The sequence below is a fragment of the Ursus maritimus genome, unplaced genomic scaffold, assembly GCF_017311325.1.
Source record: "Ursus maritimus isolate PB19 unplaced genomic scaffold, ASM1731132v1 scaffold_22, whole genome shotgun sequence".
In the NCBI taxonomy this organism is placed as follows: domain Eukaryota; kingdom Metazoa; phylum Chordata; class Mammalia; order Carnivora; family Ursidae; genus Ursus; species Ursus maritimus.
In genome coordinates, this window is record NW_024424675.1 from 39,532,747 (window position 1) to 39,558,567 (window position 25,821).

General features: G+C 42.0%; 1 protein-coding gene across 2 annotated transcripts in view; it reads left to right on the forward strand.

Annotated features, from left to right (window-relative positions):
• Positions 1–25,380, forward strand: part of TSHZ2 (teashirt zinc finger homeobox 2) — a 434,502-nt gene extending 409,122 nt beyond the window's left edge. For both annotated transcript variants that reach the window (XM_008697997.2, XM_008697998.2), the window contains exon 3: positions 22,855–25,380. Coding sequence is in view for 1 of the 2 variants with exons in the window: in XM_008697998.2 (XP_008696220.1) it covers positions 22,855–22,856 (2 nt within the window). In the remaining variant the exon portion in view is untranslated. The remainder of the gene's footprint in view (positions 1–22,854) is intronic.
• The last annotated feature ends 441 nt before the right edge of the window (positions 25,381–25,821 follow it).

Genomic DNA, 25,821 nt, shown 5'->3' on the forward strand with positions numbered 1-25,821 from the left:
CCCACGCTAGCCTCCCGAGGATGAGAGCGACATGGAGCAGAACCAGGTCACTCTGGTTGTCCCAGCCTTGGTACAAGAAGAGAGCCCAAGATCAGCTCTTCCACTCTTTCTCTACTTCCTCCCCCTTCTTCCTCTAGGCCCCTTTTTTTCTTGGATGTGTTGAATCTTGAAAGGAGGGGTGGGGAGAAGAGGGACAACCTCTTGTATTAATGAAGCGTCCTCTCTGGTCAGCCAGTGCCCCTTAAGGGGCACGCATCTAGGGCCTGACTCTCTGGTGGGGTCCACGGAAGTCCCAGATCCTGAAGTGGGAGATGTGCTCCATTCAGGATGACTTCTAGTTCCCCTAAACATTTCGTCTGCCCTCTCATGGTTCATTCTTCATGCTCTTGTCACCAAGGGCCTCTCTCCTCCTGTCTAGGGCTGGGTACCAGCCAGATACAAGAGAGCTCTTGACTTCCTGACAACGAGCACATCCTTTTTTCTTACCAAAACAATGAGAGGGTAGGCAAGCTGCTTACCCCTCATTTGCCCTGCCATCTCTCCCCAATGTCTTTTTCTCCTTCTCAATAGTCATGAGTATAGACCAGAAAATCTGCTGCATAAACATTGCCCAACAAGAAATTAGGTGCTAATCTCTCCTCCTCGCTGGAATGTACTCCCAGCTTCTGTGGCCCCCTCAACAGCTTTTCAATGAATTCCTCTAGTCTTTTCCTAGATGGGCTAGTGGCAGGTAGGAAAAATGGCGATCAATGGCCTATTCTACCATGTAATAAATCCCATGAGAATAAGTTTCTCCACTCCCCCTTTAATTTTTTTTTACTTTTTATTTTGAAATAATTTTAGACTTAAAGTTGCAGAAACAGTCGAGAGACGCTTCGCCCAGCTTCCTGTAGTGTTACCATCTTACCTAACCGTGGTGCAAGTTTCAAAACCAGGAAACGAGCATTGGCTCAATCATATTCACTCAACTATAGACTTTACTTGAATATCACCCTAATTTCCTCTTGCGGCTCTGAAATTTTGCTGACGTAGGCTTTCACATTGGATTTCATTGTTGTGTCTCCTTCTCCTCCCATCTGTGAAAATCCCTCAATCTTCCCTTGTTTTTTCTGACTTTAACACTGACCACAACTGGTCAGATATTTTGTAGAATGTGTCCCAATTTGGGTTTGTCTGGTATCTTGTCATGATTCGATTGAAGTTATGGGCTTTGGGCAAGAATACCATAGAAACGATGTGCCCTCTTGGTTTATCATATCAGAGATTCCACGATGTTGATGTCAGTACCGGTGATGTGAATGGCATCACTTGGTTAAGGTGGCATGCACAGCTTCCTTTAAAATATGAAGTGGGCAGCTCCTATAATCCTTAACTTTGTGGCATTAGCCAAAGTATCATCAAACAAAGAAATTCTATTCAATTTCCCATTACCCTAGCTGTGTGATTTTGGACATACAATTGAACATGTCTCTGGACCACATTTTCCTCACCTGCAAAAAGAAAACGATAACAATCACTTTGCAAGATTGCTGGAAAGATTAGTGACCATACAAGCAAAGTATTTGGCAGATGGCCCAGTAGACCCTCAAAAGAGGATCCTTCTAAAAATTTTTTGAGCAATTTGCATACCCTTACAAAACTCAGTGCATATAATCACCTATTTACAGAGAAGACGACTGGAACCGGCTTTATCACATTATCCTCCTCTATCGATTTCTGATGACTCATCACCGCCCCAAACACTTTGCTATGGTCCTCCCCAGATCACCCCAGACGTCCTTTTTGATGTCAGTAACAACTCCTAACCACTGGGCCATACTGAAAGGCAGGATTGCATGAGAGTTAGACATATGGTCCCCAGAATCAGAGAGCTCTTGGTTCACATCCTAGCTGGGATTCTTTGGGCAGGTTGCTAAGATTCTCTCTGCCTCGGTGTTCTCTCCACTCATAGGGTTGTTGTGAGGGTTAAATAAAAAGTAATAGCTCTCAGCATGGTGCATAGGACATAGTATGCATGCAATGATTATATAATTATCTGCAACTACCGTTTACTCATTCAGCAAAAATTCATGAGGCACCCACCATTTGTCAGGCACTGTTGAAGCCTCTGGCAATAGCCACTGAAGAAAGTAAGAAATGTCCCTGGCCTTACTGTGTTTATGTTACTATGACAAAAAAAAAGGAAAAAAAATAAGGAGATAAGTAGTGTCATATCACATCTCCTAAGCAATGTGTTGGGTAAGTGAACTTATCAACATTTCTCCAAACGAGCCTGCGTCCTTATACCTGGCTGTTCCCTCAATGTGGAGTATTGTCTGCCCCATCTTCCCCTATTAGAGTCCTCTTCTATTCTTCAAGGCCCATCTCAGCTTCCCTCTGTTTCTTTTTTTGTTTCCTGATTCTTTAATTATATGTGATTACTGCCGCATGGGAGCCACCTTCCTCCCCCGGCCCCCCGCATTGAGAGTGTCCCAGGGTCTGCTCTGTAATGCTATTATGTATGTGCACATTAATTACACCCTTTATAAGCCTCCAGACCAGCCTCAACTTCCCTTTGGCAACACTGATCTGTTTTTTGTTACATGGTTTCTGTTCTACCTTCTTCACCAGATTATAAATTTGTTCCCTGTGGGCAGAGACCACATCTGCCTAATATACTTGCTGAGCCCCTCTTATTGAAATCAGGGCCTGATATGAGTTAAGTGTTCAAATGTTTGTTGATGGAACAATCACATCAACAAATGGCCATATCTTAGCCCTCTTGCTAAATCGTGGCTATGCCTTACTCATTTAACATTGGTTGAAATGAACTGAGACATAGCAATACTGGACATATTTGCTCCACCGATTATTTCGCTTGTGCTTTTGACCTCCCCATTTCACCATCTTTAAACTCGCTACGTTGCAAGAGTTACGTGAAGGTAAGAAGAAAGGACATGTGTAAGGCATTTTGGTTGCCTTGACAATTAAGTGCTTCAAAATCACAGGGATTGCTTTTTGTTGCCGATGTATAGTCTCTGATTTTTCTTGAACTTATACAAAACCCATCTGTCTTTATCCTATTATCGTTGATGATTTAATAAAGGTTTATTACTAATTTTAATGGAAAGGAAACTCTGAAGAGCACATTTTTCTCCTAGTACTCATGTAGGCTGCCGGGAAAAGAAAACAAAAAGTGCCAAGTTGTGGCTTTGAGAGTTTATCCTCTCCCTACAATGCTCTTCTCTTCTCTCCTCCTCTAAACACCAATCTACAGTCTCAGAAGCCAAAAAAAAAAAAAAAAAAGACAATAAATCTCACTTCCCCAGCCTGAAGTGCACATCTTGGGAAACAGATTGGAAAATCTTTCTGGAAAAAGTGGACTGAAATTTGAAACAATACGTCATATTGTTTATGTCATTCATGAAAAACGTTATAAAGCTATTCTAGATAAAGGACAGTCTCAAGTTTTTACTGCACACACAGAGTGTGAGGGTTGTGATGGTTCCTCTTTAGTGACTGAATGCAATCTTCTTAGTCCCTGGTTCATAACCGTCTAGATCTAAAAGTCAGCCAACTAAGACATTCAAGTGTGCATAGGGAATAAAGCATTCATGCTTTTATAAACCATACATCCCAAATTTGTTTTTTGGAAATCAAATCTTATTATATATTCAGTATGCAGGACCAAAGAAAAATTATTCTGTTGAAAATGTTTGTGCTAACCTCAATGACTTTGAATGCTTAGGGATATCTTACCTCCACACCCCAACCACACTGGCTTTCTCTCAGTTCCTTGAACAAGTCAAATTCCTTCCTGCCTAAGGGCCAACTATTTTGGGTCTTCTCTAAGAATTCTCTTTCTTCAATCCTTTATCTGGCTGTTTAGTTTCAACTAATTCTTCAGATCCTGGCACAAAAGACCCTCCCCATAGAAGCTTATTGTGACATCTTCTCTCTTCTCCAAGATGCACCCAAGTACACATGAAGATGACATTAGAGCCCCCTGATATTCTCCCTCATGAATCCACATGCTTTTCTGGATAATGTTTGCATCCATTGTAATGTTTTCATTATTTGTGTGTGTTTACCCCAAGATATTTTCCTCCCTAGACCGTAAAAGTAGGGGTCACTTCATTCTTGATCATCTCTTAGCACAGTAAGTGCACCACAGAGACACAATAATTAATTGAGTGAATTCATTATTGGATTGAGTTAATGAATGGGTTTGCTAGTAGGGTCTGGAAAAACCTAGCTGAGGAGAGCCTAAGAAGCCAGTCAGACCTAAAGATGGATAGACTTTGGGTTGCTCAAGAGAGCGTAGTCTGAAAATAAAGACCCAAATTATAGTCAAGGCCATGACCACAAGTGCCCCATCCAGTCTGAAGAACAAAAGGAAGTCAATGGATAAAAGCCCCGGATGAGTAATGAAGAGGATAGGAGTGGCTTCAGATGCAGTTCATGCAAAGGGGCAAGGTAAATGGTTTAGAACTTAAACTGTGAAAAGTTTGAGGGATGTTGAGACCCTGCTTTACATGACCCAGAGGTCAGCCCTGCAGTTGACAAAGAAAGTGAACCCTCCGCCAACCTGTATTAGCTGTGTGAACTTGAGTCAATTACTTCATCTCTTTGAGCCTCAATAGCTTCACCATGAAATGGGGATACCAACACCTTCTTCTAACAGGACAGTGTATGTATAAACGAATATTATATATGGAAAGTTTCATGTCAAATTGCTTTCAGATTCTTCTACTCAGTTCTTCTAAGATGCTTCTACTCAAAAATGAGCTCTGCCTCTCTTTGGGTTTTTCCCAAGATATGTGTTGTAGTTGTATTGCTGTTAGCTGTGTCTGCCTTATGAATCCTCTATAGACTAGACGCTTATTGAAGGGAAGAGACTTGTCTTACTCGCCACAATTCTGCCAGGTAGATTCCTGGTAACACACAGGTTGGGTCAGGAGACAGAAATGCTAGCCATTCAGGGCTTCCATTTCTGAATGAAGACCACAGGTTTATCAATCAGTTCCAAGGTTGTAGGTGGTCCTTCCATAAGTACCCAATCCTTGGAAACTATCTGACATCGCATAGGAAACTTTTGATAAATATTGAATGAATGGATGAATGAATGAATGAACTTGCCTTTGGTTATGCATAGCAATAAAAAAAAAAGAAATTTAACTTTATCTTCTAGACTTTGAATGCCTCTGCCAGCAACTAAATCTCTTCCAGGGAGGGCAGATGGCGGCCTGTACAATGAACAATTTAATCTTTAGAAAATGGAACAACTTTGCCAACAAACTCCATTTTTCTCCACGAACACATTGTCAATAACATGTGCTCTCAAATATGTGGTGAAATTGATGACTGGGCACTGATTTATGGAAACAACAACAAATTAAATGATTACCTTTCTCTTTCCTAGCTTGGGGTCCTTCTGACCAGCCATGAATTTTTTTTCCTGTGTTCTAGTAATAGAGGAGGTCTAATTAAAATTCCTGGCTGTCTGATTGTGTATGTGGAGTAGAAGAAAGAAAGGAGAGTGTCCAGAGTATCTTAATTTAAAACCACGGGGGGAAAACCCACTTGGGTGATAATGAAGATTAACTTGAGGAGCCGTTGGTGCCCCCCTCCTCACATAAAAGCAGATATTGGGAGAATCTTTCATACAAATGCTGTCGCGGCCACTTATTTAGCTCCTTGCAGGAAGTTTTCTTGGTTTTGGATGAACTTGAGGCTTTGGATTGAATAAAAACAGACCAGGGTCAGGGAGCGGTACTTAGAGAAATAAAATTCTCTGGATAGGTAAGCCGTATTGGCTATTCGGGACTATTCCTGAACCACTATTCCTGAATCACTCCTGGTTTAGAAAAAGTCCCCATCCTAGGACTCCTCATTCTAGCATGGTGGTTCTGCACTTGTATTTGGATCAAGAACTTTCCTGAGAATCTGATGACGGCTACAGATTCTCTCTCCAGATAAAATAAATAAATGAGTGTGTGTTTACAAATGCATACACACACATACACAGAAAAGCAAAAATTTGCTTATAATGTCATCTCTTGTCTTTGCCATAAACTTGAATAACTTGAGTAACAATTGCTACTCAAAATTCCAGGCATCACCAACCTTCCCCTAATGCTCATCTAAGGTTAAGATTCACTTCGCTGAAGGAGCCTTTGATTTCCTTAGGCTATGAAAATTTTTCATTGTTTCAGGCTGTGAACTTCTTTGGCCATCTGGGGAAGCCCCTACAGCCCGTCTCAAAACTAATGCTTTTAAAGACATACAGTAGGGGCGCCTGGGTGGCACAGCGGTTAAGCGTCTGCCTTCGGCTCAGGGCGTGATCCTGGCGTTCTGGGATCGAGCCCCACATCAGGCTCCTCTGCTAGGAGCCTGCTTCTCCCACTCCCCTGGCTTGTGTTCCCTCTCTTGCTGGCTGTCTCTATCTCTGTCAAATAAATAAATAAAATCTTTTTAAAAAATAAATAAATAAAGACATACAGTAAAATATTTAGGATTTTTTAAATTTTTTTAAAAATCACAGAAGTACAGTTACCAAATACTAAAGAAGCCAATGTGTCCCAGAGTAATAAATGAATTTATGTACATTAAATAGCATGACCAGCACTAAGGCTAATGACCACTGTGATTTCAAAGTCATGATAAGCGTATATGATACTGCAAGGTATTTTCAACAGCTGTAATAAAATAAAATATAACATGTAATAACATAAAATATCTGTGATGGTGTGGTGAAAATATTGGTGGTAAAAATCGGGATGCGGCTACTACTATTATGATTTGGTGTCTACATTCATAAGTGAAGGATTTCAGTTAGAGGTGTATGAAACGAAAGACGTCATCTTCTTTCCCACGCAAGTTTACGGATCCCCCAAATTCTATGCATGGGTGTCAGGTGGAGGTCTTCCTCGTAGTGTGGAAATGACTTCATGCATGTTTCACTCCCTTATTTCCCCATTGTGGCTCACTGAAACACTGCCCAACTAGCAGGGCATTGACGTGAGTACGGCATACGTTGGATTGGCTTGACCCTGCAGCTACGAATCCAACAGCTACCATGCCCGTGGTGCAGAGGCAGCTAAGAGCAGAAGGAAGGTCTGCTGAAAACCTGTTTCACTAGAACATAAAGTGCAAGAAGGCAAGGACCAAACCATCATGTTCCAGGCTAAACATCCATCCGGCACCTAGCCCAGTGCCAGGCACAGGAAGATCTCTCAGCACATATTAATGCAAGTAAGCAATACATATCAGCGATCAGCAAAGAGTAAGGTAGACCTTCTTGGAGTGTTGAATCCAAGGAGCCAGTGTTTCATGGATGTCTCTGTCTAGAGACCTTTGAGGAAAAGGGACCCAGCGTTAAGGAGAAGGAAGTCACATCTACAAGTATTCAAAAAGAGCTATTTCCAAAAAGAACAAATGATGGGCGGCACAGGCCAGATAGTAAATATTCTGGACTTCCAGACTAATGCAATCTGTCACAGCTGCTCAGCTCTGCCCTTGTAGCATGAAGGCAGCCATAAATAATATGTAAACAAATGTGTGTGTCCGTGTGCCAATAAAACTTTATCAATGGAGTCTGAAATAGGAATTTCATATAATTTTGATGTGTCATGAACTATTATCCATCTTTTGATGTATTCCAGTCCTTTAAAAATGTAAAAATCATTCTTAACTCATAGACCACATAAAGACAGGCTACAGATGGGACTTGATTCAAAGGCCGTGGAGTGGGGGATGCCGCTCTGGTTTTACTCGTGGTGGTTAGCAGGTTGGTTTTGCTAGTCTGGGCTCAGCCTCCAACCATGCTGGCTTTGTTACGTCCCCTCCAGTGCCCTTTGGGGATTTGCATTTGCAGATGCCCCACTCGGGCATGTACTCCTCCAGCACCTCCCCCCACCATGGGTGGCCCTTTCTCATCTTTCAGGTCTTAACTCAAATACGACCTTCCAGAGAGCCTTCTCTGGTCCCTTCTCGGAGTGGATGGGCTGCCATTCACACCAACAGGCCCTCACCTTTCCAGCACCCTGTCTCATCTTCTCCACACCACTGGCCTTACCTCCTATGGTCTTGCACCTCGTCTTCTCTCCCTCCACTGTTCAAATCCCCCAAAGACGGAGGTCCTGTCTGGTGTGTTCCCTGCTGCATTCCTTGCATTGAGATAGGACCCAGTGTCTGGCACCAAACAAATGCTGTCCCAATATTTGTTGAAAGAATATTGTCAAGTGTTCCCTGGTAAGAGCTGAAAATACACAGCCAAAGTTTTGTTACTTCACCTGGTCCAGTGGGCATCGGGCTCTATCATCATCATCATCATATAAATTTATAGGAACAATTTAGGGGAGCAGTTGAATATTTTTCAAGTATAAACTTATATGGAGCCCTGTATACAAAACAGATAAACGGAAGTTGCTTTGATTGAAATGAGGGTAGGAAATCCCAAAAAGACTCTCTCCAGTACACACGCCCTTGGATGCCCCTTCTAGAACTGTGTACATCCCTTCTCTTCTGCAAAGCTCTTTGAGAGTCCCTGTGCTGGCCTAAAACTAATATCTGAGTAACCCTACTTGCTACTAGGGGAACTCTTTAGGTGTAAGCTAAAAGAATTATGGAGTCAACAGTTTCTAAGAAACTCCTTTTGAACCAACCGGAGGATTTCCTTTCCCAAAAGCATGTTTACCTCTCCTCAAAATTAAATTCTTTCTTTTTTAAAGTTTTTTTTTTAAGATTTTATTTATTTATTTGACAGAGACAGAGAGTACCAGCAGAGGGAGCAGCTGGGAGAGGGAGAAGCAGTCTCCCCGCTGAGCAGGGAGCCCGATGCAGGGCTCGATCCCAGGACCCTGGGATCATGACCTGAGCCAAAGGCAGATGCTTCACCAACTGAGCCACCCAGGCGCCCCTCCAAATTAAATTCTAAGAGAGAGGTATGGTGTCACATTGGCCATCAAATTGCTTTATGATTTTGTGGACATGTGCCAGGCCTCGATTTGCTTTCTTTCTTAAATGGCTTTAATAATACTTGCCCTCCCGCCTCACACCACAGGCAGGAAGGGAAAGGAAGAGAACAAATTTGAATACACTTTCCAGAATGTGAAAGAATGGGCTGCCTCCAGGCCAGTGCGACCAGCTACAGGCTTCGGACATTTACTCCTCCTTCTCTGGCTGTGTGCATCAGCTCAGGCTCCCGTAGCAAGGTACCACAGACTGGGGGCCTCAAACAACAGCAATTTATTTCCTCACAGTTCTGGAGGCTAGATGTCCAGGATCAAGGTGTCGGCAGGGCTGGTTTTCTCTTTGGCCTCTTTTCTTGGCTTGCAGGTGGCTGCCTTCTTGCTGTCTCTTCACACATGGTCTTTCCTCTGTGCCCATGAAGCCCTAGTGTCTCTTGTGTGTCCTAATCTCGTCTTCTTAGAAGGGCACCAGTCAGATTAGATTAGGGCCCACTCTAACAGCTTCCTCTTAATTTAATCACCTCTTTAAGGGCTTTTTCTACAAATTCAGTCACATCCTGAAATATGGGGGGCTAGTTCATCAACATATGAATTTTGAGGGGGCACAGTTCAGGACATAACACTGGCTTCCACGTCACTTGTCAATAAAGCATATGTGATTATTACTTTAACCTCAATGGTTGCTTCTCACAACCACCACCCTGCCCCTGCCCCTGCCCCTGCCCCCAGCCTCAGGGGGAGCAGCTTGAAGCTATGGGAACCTCCCTACAAGCTTTCCATTAACTTTTCTTGACACAAAAGATGAGAGGGACACCCTACCACTTCATCTATAGCTAGGCTTCAAAGGACTGAAAGCTTCCTAGTAAATTTTGTAAATGAGACATTTAAAATCCATATTATTTCTTCTCAACAGCTGATTTGAGGGTGGAGGAGATCATTGAATTCCTTCGAGGAAGAGCGCCTAGTTCGGTGTTTTTTCAGTGCACCAATGGGATCACAGGGCAGAGCCTAAGGAGGCCTCCAGGAGGCAGCGTGGTTAGCGGGGATGGCACAGGTGTGGACAGGGGCGGGGTAAGTAGAGGAAGGTTCAATCCAGAATCCACCCCTTATCAACCGTGGTGACCATCAATTCATGAGCCAGTTGACCCTTTGTAGAACAGTACTGTTGATAATACCCACCTTGGTTTGGTGTGGCGGGGGTGGGGGGTGGCTCTCTCTCCCCCACCAGCTTCACACAGCGCCTGGTACCGGGTGAATCCTCATTATCTGATAACAGCCGTTGTTGTTATTACTGGAGGGCAAGCAAACCCCAGGGTCTTCAAGGTCTACTGTGAATTCTCTGTTTGTATGGAAATTTAGTTGCTCACTCTTTCATCTGAGAAGTAACTAGACCATTTTGTCTGGGACTTGTAAGTGAGGGCCTCTATCTTTATAAACAGTCGTGCGTTCGTTCTTGGGTTTTTGTATTTATAGGTGTTGCGAAGGAATTTAATCACGTAAAAATGCAGATTTTGGAGTGGGGAGGGGCAGAGCAAGAGAAAGAGAGAGAGAAACAAGGAACATTGTAGTAGACTTGTACGGGTCATGTATTCTGAGTCTCTGCAAGAAGGGCAATTGATTAAATGGCAGTAATCAATCAATCAATCAATCATACATTAGAGCAGTCGTTCTCAATCTTGGCAGCACATTAGAATCCCTGGGGAGCTTTCAAAAACCCCAATGCCCAAGCCATGCCCTGGACCAATTAAGGCAGAATCTCTGTGAGTGAGCCTAGGTATGAGTGTTTTAAAGCTGCCAGGTGACTCCCGTGGGAAGGGGGGCCAGCGTGCAGAATGTGCTGGGAGGCACAAGCCACAGATCATTCTGAGCCACTTATTAGCTCTGAACGTGGGCAAGCTGCTTAACACCTTTGAGCCTGTTTCCTCATTCATCTTGAGGATTAGACATATTTGGTTGAACACGTGGGCTCCAGGTCAAGACCATGCTTGGTTGATAAATAACAAGTATTTCTTGTTACTGTTATCATCGTGCAAGGGATGTGAAGTCGGGGCCTCCAGGTCACCATCTGCCAAATGGTGAGTGCAGGGACGATCCCTGAGGTCATTCACTTCCGTTTTCACGATTCTGCAAAGGTGGAGCAATGGGCAAAGTAGAAAGAAAAACTCATGTTCCTTCACTGAATGACACCCATGGGCCAGGCACGGAGCTGGCACTCTGGAGACTCGTTGAAATAAACGGTCACTATCCCTGCCCTCCTAAAGCCACGCATTAAATCAGTACTCACACAAACATCATTAATGGCCGATTGGAGCTAGAAGAGAAAAAAAAAAACTGGATTTTTTTCTGGGATAAAGAAAGGTCTAGATTCTGGGACAAGCAGAGGTCTTTCTAAGGACATGATAGTAAGCCAGTGGACAAGTGATTCAGCATGGAGCAGGAATTATCCAGGCAGGGACATGGGAGGGTCATTCTAGGTAAGGCATAAGCAGGTGCAAAGACTGTGAGGCGGGGAGGAGCTTGGCATTTCTGAGATTTTTGTTTAAAGCGTAAATGAATGAATTTTAAAAAAAAATTTTTTAGAGCATCTCAAGGGACTCGGGCATTCCATAACATACTTTGGAAAACACTGGTAGAGTCAGATGAGGCTGGGTGAGAGATCCAGACAAATCTTGATTTCTCTCCAGCTTCACTAGGAAATAGCTGTGTGGGCAGAGGGGATAATTTAACCTTCTGATCCTCTTGTCCGTCATTGGTAATGAGGAAATAAGTCATATTTTCCAAATTTCTTGGGAGGATTGGTAATTACTGGCAGCGATCAAGTTGGTAAAGGGTACTAGTTCACATCCTGTCTTACCATCCTGCAGGCACGTGAGCTTGGTCCCATCCCTTCAAGCTCTGTCTCTCAGTTTCCTGACCTCTGAGAAGGGGTTCATAAGACCTACGTCTGGAGATGATGGAGATTATCATAAGAATTAAATAAAGCAACAGCAGTCAAGCTTCAGGCAAAGAGGAGGTCCCCAATGAATGAAACTATCACTAAAGAGAAGGGAAACTCTTCTTGGAAAGTGGGAGGGTTTATCTGAATTATCTAAACACAGATTCCAACCCACTAACTGCTGTTTCCAATGTAGGCAATACCACAAACAGCGCTGCCCTGGGCTTAGACACATAATCACAGTGGTAAAAAAAAAAAAAAAAAAAAAAATCTGCCCTATTTATTTGTCATGTTTTGGGGGCATGCCGTTCTTCCTAAGTGCCAACAACTCACATTTAGGCAGCTGTAAAGTCCCCTAGCTGTGTCCATGCAGTGAATCTCGTTTGGTTGTAAGTTAGTTGTAATAAATAACATTTGGCTCTGCACTCCACTTAGAGAAGATAGGTTCCATTGTGAATCATGTCGTTGGCGGTTTGGACTTTAAGCTGTCCGGGTTGTTTATGGTGGTGTTTGCCAGCATCTAGACCTCTTTCAAACAATTTAAGTGCCCTTTTGGAGTATATGAATGTGGCTCAATAAAAATGGGTACAGGGAAATTGCTTTCTTTCTCTCTTCTATGGCCATGCACCAAAATCAACCATCGATGAGAATTGTCAAATGTGAAATACATAATTGCCAAACATGAAATTATAATTAACATTGAAATCACCAAGGACATTTTCCCTTTTTCCGTTGTCAGGATGTCGTCCTGGTCTTCGCCATCCTTCTAATTCATTTCTCGAAAGGATGACAACAGCTGAACAGTTTTTCATCCTTATTTTTCATTACATAGCTTTACTGAGCAATGTGCCTTTAAAAGATTCTAGTTAGTTCCTTTGACAGCAATAAATATTGGCTAGAGAACAGGCTTTGAAGCCAGACAGACCAAAGTCCAAATGCCAGCTCTACTACCTAACTGAACTTGGTTAAGAAACTTAAGCCTCTAGTTCAGCCTCTGTTTTGTCATCAATAAATAAGGACAATGAGATCTACTATCAGATATTATTGCAAAGTACAGAGCTTGTAATGAGCACTTAATAAAATGGTAGGTATTATGACTGCTTTCTACGTTCTTCTTCTTAATAACCACATCGAATGTTTTGAAATGCTATTTTATCCTTTTTTTATATAAAAGGAGAAAACTTTTTTGAGCTTCACATCTGAATTGACAACTGATTTCTTTTCAACATTTAATGCATGAACTAAAGAGCCTCTCTTCTACTTAGTTCTTCAAGTTTCCAGAAGGAAAGAATAATTCACTTTCCAAGACCCAATGATTACTTATTTCTAACACATAAGCAGAATTTTATGTATGTATTTTCTTAATTTAGTCTACATCTTATTCCACAACACATCTAAGGTGCTATATTGTATGCAAGGAAATAAAATCATAAAAGAAAAGAAAAATCACTTTTTAAAATCCACATTTTTATTGTGTACCCAGCACCGTGTGTGGAAGGTACTATTATTAGCCTGATTCTGCAGTGTGGAATTTAGGTTCAGAAAGGGTACATTGTTTCCCCAAAGATCACACAGCTAGTAAATGACAGAACCAAGCTATTAACAAATGTGCCCAAAGAAAATGAAGAGTGAATATGAAAAGAAGTTAATGGGTATAGACTGGAGCCCCGAGAGGCTACACAGTCGCTAAAGTTGGGCCACCAAATGCACGCTGAGCTTCCTAGTAGTGAAAGCAAAAATGGAAACCTGATCCACCCCAAGATTCACCTTTTCCATAAAGAAAATGTAGATCGGGATTTAAGAATAAGCAAAACCTTTCCTGATACTGAATGTCTGGCAGAAATTCCATGCATAACTTTTGTGATGAAGTGCAATCACGATGGTAGGAGGCCCCCAGGGTAAAACCGAGCATTTAAAACTGAAACCATTCCCTTCTGCAAAAATATGTTTTACTTAACACTGGGCTCCATCTTTTTCTGATAATTATCCACTCCAAGTTTGTCAAAGCATCATACCGCGGAGAGATTAGTGTTAAAATGCTAGTTGGCGGGAGGGAGAGGGAGAAGGCCTCTGTCTGCCTTATCATTTTTATTTAGATTGATGTACCTTTGGTTATAATTAGGGATAACTGTACAGCAGTTAAGACTCCATAATCCCATTATGAGTTGTCAAGAGATGTTCACAGGGCAAACCCCCATGACTTTTCGTTCATTTCTGTTTCTTAACTACTCGGGTCGTCTGAAGTTGAAGAGTGTGCTTTAAGGAAAAGATTTTCTTCTGCCACTGAAATCTTCTAAGCTGACACACAAGGAAGGACACAAATGACACCTAGTGACAGCGTCTGTGTCCCCCTCAGGAGGCCCTGAGTCTTCTTGCCTGACGTTTTTGTTGTTGTTGTTCTCCAAGATGGCGCCCTGTGTCTGCCAGTTTCATTCCACAGCCATTTCACACATGGTGGTGAAGAGATTCTAAACCATGTCAAGGGTTGCCCGTTAAGTAGACCAAAATGGAAATTATTTTTTAAATTATTTCCAATTCGCCCCCTCTGTTAGACACTCAAAGTTGGTGGTATCAGGTGGAGGTCAGCTGAGAAAATGTTTGCTCTGACACTGATAAAAAAAAAAAGAAAAAAAAAAACACGGAAAAACTAGCCTTTAGCTTTAGAGCTGTGGGCAGCTGGCTGTCTGGTTTGTGTCATGAAGCATAGATCATACATTTGAGACACATGGTTGATTTATCACAAGTTGTGCTTTAAAAGAGGAAGTTCAAAAGTTGAGATTTTCCAGCGTGTCGATTATGACATGCATGTCATCTGTATTTAGATGTTCCAAGGAGAAGACTATCAAGATCAATAGTAGTTTAGTGTCCTGTTCTTCAAGGGTCTAGTCAAGCACCCCTCTGACAAAGAATCTGCGGTCTCATTGGTATACACCCAACGTCAGGCACCATTCGTTTGGTGGTGAACAGTAGAGGCTCTGAAACCCGAAAAGATGCATTCCGATCGACTATTGGAATATGCATTTCCATTTAGTGTCATGTGACCTGGGATAAGTTACTTCAGTCACCTAATGTCAGCTTCTTCCTCTATAATACTGGACATGCTCCCTGGAGTGTTGAGATGATTCATGGAAATAATGCAGAAGTGGTGGGCCTAAAATTAGTAGTCGTTACCCGGATGTGACTGTTCTATTTTAATTATTTTATTGACTCAACCTCTTTGCGATTTATTATAAGAAAGATAAAGTCCCTCTCGCTGCTCAGAAGCCCAGCCACTTTGTTCTGTCTGGCTTCTTTTGTGGCCTCCCTTTCCAAGAGCAATTTGTCTCAGTGTCTGCTTTCGATGGTGGGAAAACTACATGGAAGAAAGAAATCAAGAAAAGGCAAAAACGCATCAGATAATATTTGAAAATATCATCCACCCACTTACATGGCACTGTGTCTGGCGTATGAAAAGCATTCAATACATTTAAGCAATTACTTTATTCTCTCAAAAAGTTGAAATTGGTCCACTCAAGTTTAAGGTTTCTGCACACAGAGATTTCTCTTAGGAAAAATTAGGTGAAGCACTAATAATGAAATTCAGCAATGTAGGTGAGCCAATTTGGATTTTCAAATTGTAAAATCAATTTGAAAAAATATTAACTGTAGTTTTCTCCCAGGATTACACGGTTAGGAATCACATGTCTCCACAACCACTTTGCTTTCTTAACTCAGTCTTCTTTTTAATAACGCATTTTATGTATTTTCAGCATTTATATTTCTTTTTTTTTTTTCATTTTTAACCAGTTTTTACAAGCCCAGAATTAGAGTCAGATGTCCTGATTTCTTCACTAATCACTATGGGAGCAAATTATTTAAACTTCCATGGCCTCAATCTTTTTATCTTTGGGGCTATTAATATTTATCCAATATATTTCAGAAAAGTATACACACACACACATATATATACATTGTGTGTAAGAGTGTGCATGTGTATAAAACATTTGAAAAGGTGTAAATTGTTTCAAAATGGCAAAATAAATTATTCTTTAAAGTTGAAAGTACCAAGTAGATGACAAAGTTTGTTCATGTCCATTTATGTTTCCTTGGACTAATTGTCCTAATCTCTTCTTTTTTTCTTTACCTAGTCTACGTCGTCTCTTTCACGGAAATAGAAAAGTAGGATTCCAGGCAAATCTAGTTGGCGTTTGTATTATCTTAGTATTAAATACTTTAAAATTCTCTTTTCATGTTATCTTTAGGGCTTTGTTTACTCAGCAAATATGTATCAAGTACATACTTTGTATCAGGCATTGGCTTACCTGCTTGGGGTACTGTTATAATCAAAAAGCACACAGTGGGGGCGCCTGGCTGTCTCATGGGTGGGGCCTCTGACTCTCGGTTTGGGCTCAGGTCATGATCTCAGGGTCCTGGGATCAAGGCCCCCATCGGGTTCCACACTCAGCAAGGAGTCTGCTTGAGATTCTCTCCCTCTCTCTCTCTCTGCCCCTCCCCTATTTGTGGTCTCTCTGTCTCTGTCTCTCTCAAATACATAAACAAATCTGAGACAAAAAATAAATAAATAAAAGCGCACAGTGCCCCCACCTTCCTGGCGTTTACAAGCCAGTATAGGCGGAAGACACTAAATTAAAAATTCCAGCCATGAATATGCTTACAAAATGCAATAAGTCCCGTAAGGACAACATATAAGATGCAAGATTACACCAAAAGAACTTAGTCAAGCCCCAAGGGCAAGAGAAGTCTTCTCTGAGGAAGTGACATTTCAGTTAAGACTTTAAGAATGAGAAGGTGCTTGCTAAACAAATAGGAGGAACAGCATTGTAGACAGAAGGAAGAGCACCTGCAAAGCCTCTAGGCATGTTTCAGATGTTGTCAGAAGGCCAGTGTTCTTGGGACAGATCCGCAAGGGGCCGAGAGACCCAAATAAGGTCAGAGAGGTGGCAAGGCCAGATCAGGCAGAATGTCTTAGAAAAACAGGGTTTTTCCTAAGTGCAGTAGAGGTCACAGAAGGACTCTAAGCTGGGAGGAAATAGGGAGTGACTGCTTCAATCTAATTAAAGTTTTCATAAGCTCACTTTGTTTGCCGTATGGAAAATGATGGGCAGAAGGCAGAGCAGAGGAAAGTAGCTCAGGGAGAGGGTATCGTCATCTGGGGACGATAGACACAGGCTTGAACTGGGGCGTTGGGCAACGGCATGAGAGTAGAGTCTGGCGAGAAATGTTATAATGAGGTGTCAAGGATGACCCAACATTCTGGCCGGGACAGTTGAGTGGCTCGAGGTTCCATTTCCTGTGAACAGAAACATTGGAGGAGAAACGGGCTGGCGGCGGGGGAGTTCAAGCTCCCTGCTTTTGAAAAAGTTGCCTCTGACAGACTTGGGAGCTATTCACATAGAAATATCAAGAAGGCAGTTGTTCGTGCCGGTCTGGACACACAGTCATCAACACACCGATGATCGTTAACGTCACAAACGGGATGCAGCTGCCTACACGGGGCTGGTGCAGGGCAGGGGTCCTCACCCTTCGCAGACCCAGGGTGGACATTTCCCAACAAACAGTTTATGATTTCCCCTGTACGATCCAGAAATGAATCCATAGATCACATGACCAGCCTACACACATAATTTCCAAAAGATATCATCTGATGCAGTGAGTGTACAATGAGAAACAAAAGGAAAACTTTGGGGCACAAAAGTTCACTCGAACAGGACTTCTGAAACATGTCCAGCATCACCCAGCATCCTGTGAAATGCAGATTCTTGGTCAGCGGGACTGGGGACCGGGGTTCTGCATTTCTCACAAGCGCTGGGAATGATGCCCATGCTGTCATTCCATGGGCCACACTCAGGCACAAGGTCCTCGAAGGATGGTGAGGGCGTCCACTGTGTGTCTACTGTATGTAGCCTCATCGTGAACATGTCAATGACCCGTGCAGGTCAGTTTCGGGGCCGTTGAATGGGCATCTCAGATACCATGAGTGGCAACGCCAGAGGGGACTTGATTTATTTTCTTAATGGCCAATAACTCCCCTTCACATTCCAAAGAAAACAAACTAATTTCTCTTTGTTTGCAAGACAGCTTTATTTCTGGACAAGGCAGTGTCTATGAAACTGTGCACCAAAGACTTTGTGTTTACATGTAAAATGGAAGTAGGATCTAGGCTGGAATAATTATAAAAATGTTTTCTATGTCAGCAGTCCTGAACCACTGTGATAGATCATTTGTTCCCCGCCCCAGGGACATTTGGCAATGTCTGGGGATATTTTTGGCTGTCGCAACTCAAAGGTAAGAGGGCTGCTACTGGAATCTAGCGGGTAGAGGCCAGCGATGCTGCTAAAAATCTTCCAATGCCCACGACAGTCTCCCACAACAAAGGATTATCAGCCCCAAATATCAATAGTGCCAAGGTTGAGAAACCCCAACTTACAGAGACATTTTCAAAAATGGCGCAGAATGAGGGACAACACCACCCTGTGAGAAGCTGTCCCACACGTTGCAAGGTGCCTAAGATTCTCAACGCCCAACCATTCAATACTGGTGGTGGGCCCATCCTTGCAGCAACCACAGGACGCCCCCCAGGGAATGCAGCGCAGCTCTGAGAAGAACAGGACAAAGTAGAGAAAGAGGAAAGGCAGCCCTGAGCAATGGGGTGAAGAGGAAGGGCCAACCAAAATGATGTGCCAGAGGGATTAAAACTTCTAGCCTGGCCAGGGGCACCTGGGTGGCTCAGTCGGTTCAGCATCTGACTCTTGATTTCGGCTCAGGTCATGATCTCAGGGTCCTGAGATCTGCCAGCCTCGGGCTCTGTGCTGGGCGTGGAGCCTGCTTAAGATTCTCTCCCTCCCTCTGCCCCTCCCCCTGCTCATTCTCTCTCTCTTAAAAAAAAAAAAAAATTCTAGCATGGCCAAATTAAAGTAGATATAATTCTACACATCTGTTGGAGGCGATGTAATTAATACAAAAATAATTGCATTTCTTCGCCTGGCTCTCCCTCACAAATTCTCCTTAACGAACACTGCCAATGACTTCTTAGATATGTAATTAAAATTTTTATTTATTTCTGTTTTATTTTTATAGTAGTAGCTTAACATACTAAAAAAAAAAAAAAAAAGTGCCACGGCAAAGCTTGGCCTCAACAGCCATCGGAGACACAACCAAGAGTAGTTTACACACTGCATTCTGAGCAGTGAGAAAGAAAACTGCTACTTCTCATTCTCTTCATTTTCTAGTTTTAATATTCTGCCAGGGTCTCATCTTTAGACCTACAGAAAAAAAAGATGCTGCTGCTTCTTCTTCTAAGACAAGAAATCCTAAGAAAAAGTATGTCATCCCAAAGTGGCCCAAGATTCAGTTCTTCTCCTCTTTACACATTCTCTTTTAATACAGGAGCACTGCATGAGAGACTGTGGACTCTGAGAAACAAACTGAGGGCCTCAGAGGGGAGGGGGGTGGGGGAATGGGATGGACCGGTGATGGGTAGTAAGGAGGGCACATATTGCATGGTGCACTGGGTGTTATACGCAGCTAATGAATCATCGAACTTTATATCAAAAACCAGGGATGTACTGTATGGTGACTAACATAATATAATAAAAAAAATATTATAAAAAAAGGACAAACAAAAAAAAAGAAACTTAAAAAAATAAAAAGCAAACAATTAAAAAAAATAAAAATAATACAGGACCACTGACTTTCTGGAAGAATCTACCACTTCCATCCATCATGGTGGAATAGGAGATCTGTCAAGGAGAAATAGCACCATAGCCAGGTTTTAATGGAAGACACTCGTATCTAGAATTTAACTCAGAAACTAACTGTACAGATACTGTTGGAGAAATGCCTCTGAATTATTAATGTGTTCAGCACTTTACGACATTATCAGGCCATCACAGACCATCTAAAAAGCAGTGGTTTTAAGAGCCCAGGCAACCCTGAACCTGGGTACCCTTTCTCCCACTTACCAGCCAGGTGCCTGCCGGCCAAATAGCTTTACCTCCCTAAACGTCCATTTCCTGGGCTGGGAAGCATAGACACTATTCCCTTCTGCACCACAGTATTGTGAAGTTGACGTGAGGTGAGGCACAGACTTAGTGTGGGTAGCATAGGGTAAACTTGGGAAATGTCAAGTTATCACTATAACAGGCTCTTCTCATGCTGGAGGCCCCAGAAAGCCACGGGACCCGAGCAAAGAATCACAGAAAGTCAATAATGAGGTCAGGACTGAGATCTTAGGAGCTGAGCAACTTCCTTGTTTTTACACGAGAGTCTGTCATGAAGACATTTTCCAGAAAAACACCACTCAAGTATATTCCTGTTTTGTGGGAAAGAAAGGGGTCATCAAACAAATCCAGGAAGCACTGGGTTAAATAAAGACACATTGGGTTGGGTTGGGCTGGGTTTTGGTGGCAGGACTTCTCAGAGTCTTTAATATGGTGGTGTGTATTGTGACTATCCAAGAAAGGAACCATAATATCATACAATTATTTTTTTTCGTTCTCCTTGCTCCTCACTCCAGAGCAAACTTTGCCTTGTGGGAAACCCAACCAGAGGAATCTGGATGTTGAACAAATCTGGAATGGGTTCAAGGAAGTGACAAATGAAACAAAGTTCTCTAAAACTGGCATCACACTAATATCATGGTCAGGGAGGAGAGAGGGAGGGCCTCACATAGAGTGTTTATCAACCCTCCACCCAGGACTTCATCCTGCCTCACAGCGTAGGACACTTTCACCCTTTAAGAAAATTGGCTCTCTTCCTTCTCCCTCTCCCTCCTCCTATCTTCCCCTAATAACAGTTACAATTTCTCCCCTCTAATCTCTTTCTCTTTCTCTGACCCACCTCTCTCCTCCAACCACGTGACCATTCTCCTTCAAGTTTCTGGACCTGCCAGGGGGTTCCAACCAAGTCAGAGGGAAGACTACTTTGTCTCTGAAATACAAACCTAATGTCGAAGGGAAATGACTCCTTCCACTGATGGTGACCACCTGTAATCTAAATTGGGGGGGGAGGGGAGGATGGGGTGCCGGAAGTGAGCATGGAAGCTTTCAAATGGGAAGACATAAATTTAAAGCCATCCTCTGCTTTTTATTAGCCGTGTGACCTTGGACAAGTCACGAACCTCCTTGAGACTCTTTTATTTTTAAAATGAGATTGTTTTGGGTGCCTGGGTGGCTCAGTCTTTAAGCCTCTGCCTTCGGCTCAGGGCATGATCCTAGAGTCCTGGGGTCGAGTCCCACATCAGGCTCCTCTGCTGGGAGCCTGCTTCTTCCTCTCCCACTCCCCCTGCCTGTGTTCCCTCTCTCACTGGCTGTCTCTCTCTCTGTCAAGTAAATAAATAAAATCTTTAAAAATAAATAAATAAATAATAAAATGAGATTGTTTCAAGTGTTAGTGGTAATATGTGTTAAGTATCTGGCATTTGGTAGGTATGTAACAACTGGCTCGAGTATTGGAGTCCTACTATTTCTTACCAAGGAATCGTTTATAACGTCGGTTGTAGTTATTTTGTTCATATTTTCTTTACACACATCAAATGTCAACAATTTTCAACGTCTCTTTATTCTTCTACTAGAAACTTGGAAGGTTTCCTCTTCCAAAAGACTAATTATATAAGTCCAAGGTGTTTTTTCTCCCTAAAATGGGCAATACCACTAAATAACATGACGTAAACAAGGAATGCCACCCAGCTTGGGCTAATGGAAACTATATGAATTCTTACAGTAATCCAGATAGCACATATCTGAAAGAAAAAAAAATTCTCCCAATTAATCTCCCATAACAAAGCACACCTCTAAGTAGCACTTCCCCAACCACAAAAATATTCCTATCTTTTGACACAGGAATGCCACATTTGGCAGTTTAAGCCTACGAATATATCCCAACACACTGCAAGGCTTTAAACATAAAGATGTTCATCACAGTGTTACCTATTACTGAATGAAATTGGAAGCAAATTAAATGTCCAACATCATGAGAATGTTTTAGTAAATTCTGATAGTGTAGGCGATAGAACTCAGCGTAGCCATTTACAATGGGGCTTCCAAGTGGGGAAGCACCAGAGAAGAACGTCACACCGTGGGTAGTTGTGACTATGTACACCTCTCACAAATTCATGGGAAGAGAAAACTAGAAGGAAACACAGGAGATGTGAATAGGAGCTCCCTCTGGATGGTGGGGCCATAGTTAATTTTTTTTTCGAAATAATTTATAATGAGAAATTCCTATATTATAGGTTTTATTTTTAATTGTGGAAAAACACACAAAACATCAAATTTATCATCTGAATCATTTTCTGGTGTCCAGTTCAGTGGCATTAGGTACGTTCCCATCGTTGTGCAACCATCACGACTATCCATCTCCAGAACTTTTTTGTCTTGCAATATTGAAACTCTATACCCATTAAACAACAATTCCCCATTCCCCAGCCCCTGGCAGTTACCATTTCTGCTTTGTGTTTTTATAAGTTTGACTACTCTAGATACTTCAGGTGAGTGAAGTCATATAGTATTTTATGACTGGCTTATTTTCTCTTAACATAATGTCCCCAAGGTTCATCCATGTTGTAGAATGTATGAGAATTTCCTTTTCGTTTAAGACTGAATAATATCCCATTGTATCTATACATATACCATATTCTGTTTATCCATCCATCCATCGATAGACATCAAGGCTGCTCCTTCCTTTTGCCTATTGTGAATAACGCTGTTGTGAACATGAGTGTATAAATATCTCTTCCATACATTATATTTTAAGGGGCTTTTTTTTTTTCCTTAAACTGGCTTTTCCTTTCTAAATCCCATCACATGGTCATATCATACCCTAGACTAGATTTAACTATGACTCCATGCCTAACATTAATACAAATGAAATAGTGCAGGTGGGTAATTCGGCGACCTGGGGGAAATAACCACCAGAGCTACTCCTCAGAAAATAATGCGTCTTTTTCTGTTGTTCTGATTCCCATTACAGGACAAATGCCTTAGTTTCAACTATCCAGCCTGGATCTCCCTCACACTGAGTCCTTCTTCATTGTACCACCTGCTTCTGACCTTGTACTCCTCCTGACACCCTGCTCTGAGAAAACTGCCGAAAGAAAGAAAGAAAGAAAGAAAGAAAGAAAGAAAGAAAGAAAGAAAGAAGAAAAGAAAAAAGAAAAAAAATTACCCCAGCCATCTCTCTTCATTCTTACTAACAATTTGGTAATGAAGTATTGATTTCCACTTCTCTGCTTATGGACGATATTAGATTTTCATTGATAAACTGCAATTGAGGCAGTCTCGTCTCCATGGTCCCCTTTTCACTGTCACGAGAAAACAAAGTGCCACTGAAGAAAAATAATGACTGAGAACATTGATGTACTTATTTCATCGGTCTGTAACACTTGACAGGAAAGGGCGGGGGAGTATGAGTCTCCATAGTTTAATGTCCAAGTGAGCTGTGCTATACGCAGACCCTTGGAAGCTTACTTTTCATGGTGATGTCCATTTCCTATTTATAACCCCTCTGGGAACGTTTGTCTAAAGGAAATGTTTCTGTTCAGAGCAACAATTACGGTTGCACCTGGATTGCCCAGTCCTGCCCCTGCACTGGGGAGCCATTAATCACCGCAAACTGGAAGAATTATTAAGTTAGACCAGAGTTTGAGCCAAGAAAACCTCTGAACAATGTTCATCTTCTGTGAAAGTTGTTCAAACAGTTAGGCTTAACCATGTTGCTGCCAAAGACTTTTTCCCAAGCAGTGGTGGGTATCTTCTTAATCATTATCTTTGTTGGTTCCAAAAAAAAAAAAGTGGTTTCAAGTATGCATACGAGCCCTGCAAATTGGCAGAACTGGGGAAATTGGTGAGATGCGGGATCTGGAGGAAAGCAAGAAGATGAGATCACTGCAGGGTGGAAAGTTCAGCAGCCGTCCTGCCTGGTGATCTCTTTCTGCAGAACCTGTTGTTTATGGACTGGGAAACGCAGCTTAGCTTGAGAAAGCATGAACTAGGGTGTCCATTTTAAATGTGTTCCCACAACTTTTTCATTAAAACTTTGAGGGCCCAATTTTAATTTGTGGAATATTCCCGTTAATAATGAGATCTAATTAAGACATCCATTAAAAGCCCGTTAAAGTTAATTTAACGTAAAAATTCCAATAGAACTGTATTAGATTTTCTCCATTAAATTAACGTTATGGATTTTTAACGGATGTCTTAATTATACGTTATTATTAACGGGAATACTGTATTACACAGATTAAAATCAGGTCCTAAGTCAACTTGGAAAAGCTAAGAGCATGTTTTAATATTAAAAGTCTTGCATACCTAGTGCACAGTTTGGAAATTCAGGGGTAGAGCTGTTTACTCTAGTTGAGCGTTTTCTATACAACTGAAAGCAATCTATAAATAGATAAATCTATCATTGCATTTAAACAATGAATCTCCTTATTCTCAAAGGACAAATAAAGTCTGGATTGTGTTATAAACTGCTACTCAGTTATAGGCGAAATAGTTAAACTCTTCTAGGTACAACACTAGGAACTTAGATGATTCTGAAACAAACAAAAAACAATTTTGTTGTCGTTGCTTTAATTACCAAGGTTATCACACACACGAAAAGTCTCAACACCAACAAAACGAAGCCAAATATCCTCTTCACCATTTCTCGTGGAAGCCTGCCTGTGGAAATTGCTTTGGAAATTTTGACACGATCCCTAAATTCAACATTGGGATTAAAAAAAAAAAAAAAAAAAAAACTTCTTATTTACCTCCTAGGGAAAGTGTTGCCCTTATGCCACATATAATAGCAAATTGCTTTTTTTATGGCATGCATAACCTAGATGGGAAAAAATATGGCGCTTCGGGGAAGGAGGGAAAAAGTAAATGAAGTTCCAGGAATGTCATTCTGAAGTAATGAGGCATGGACAGAAAATATACCCCTCACATCATCGGATTGAGATGGCAGTCGAAATAGCTTCATTGAAGTGTCAGCACTCATCCATCAATCAATCACCCACAAGGAAAAATAGCAACAGTACAACGGGGCGGCTTTTATGGGATTTACTCATGGGCATAGGGAATAGCGGCTCAAATGTAGTTCTGACATGAAAAGCAAGGTGCTGATATTATTTTTTATGATGGGAGGATCATAAAGTGAATTGAGAACAGCGAGGTCTGTCTTTGCTTAACCTATTCAACCAGAAATGAATGGAGCTCAACTGGAAAGGAACAGCCTTCGCACGGGTTAAGACTGAAGGGTGGACTCTACTGAGCACCGTCCTTCGACAACGAAATTCTATTAAAGGAAAATCAATGCATTAGCATTGGGCTTCCTGACGCTGTTACAAATTGCCTGCTCCAACCCAGGGTTATTAGATAAAGCTATGTCTTCTGTCGCTACCCTTCAAAAGCAGATTCTCGAGCTCTTGCGCCAACTGGGGAGGACACAAGACAATTCCCAACTCCGCAGAAATTGTTTCCCTTCCAAGAAAAAAAATAAATCATCTGCTTCAACATTTAATCTATATGGTTTTGTTAGCGCAACTTCTATGGAGGGGTGGGGTGGGAGGCGAGAGACAAAAATATTGATAAATTTGGTAAGACTCATGAATTGTCACTTGGTAAGTGTGAATGTCACTGCTGAGGGACAGCTGCTAACGTTCTCCTTAGGAAACAAGATCTGGGCTCATGCTGTGGGGTAATCACAGCTCTCAGTACATTTCTAGAGACCAGGCCTGTCTTTTCATTTGGCAAGCCCTTCAAGGCTTCTAGAAACTTCTTTCTGGAGGGAAGAACTAACATGAGCTCAGGAGAATGCTCGTATCTGCTTTCAGACTACTCTTTTCCTCTCTCTGAATAAACAGAATGCTGATATATGGGAACTTGGGAAACAGAAAGGAACATGACGTGCAAATATCGTACAAATCACACTCGAGGATCTCCATTCCACCGCCAA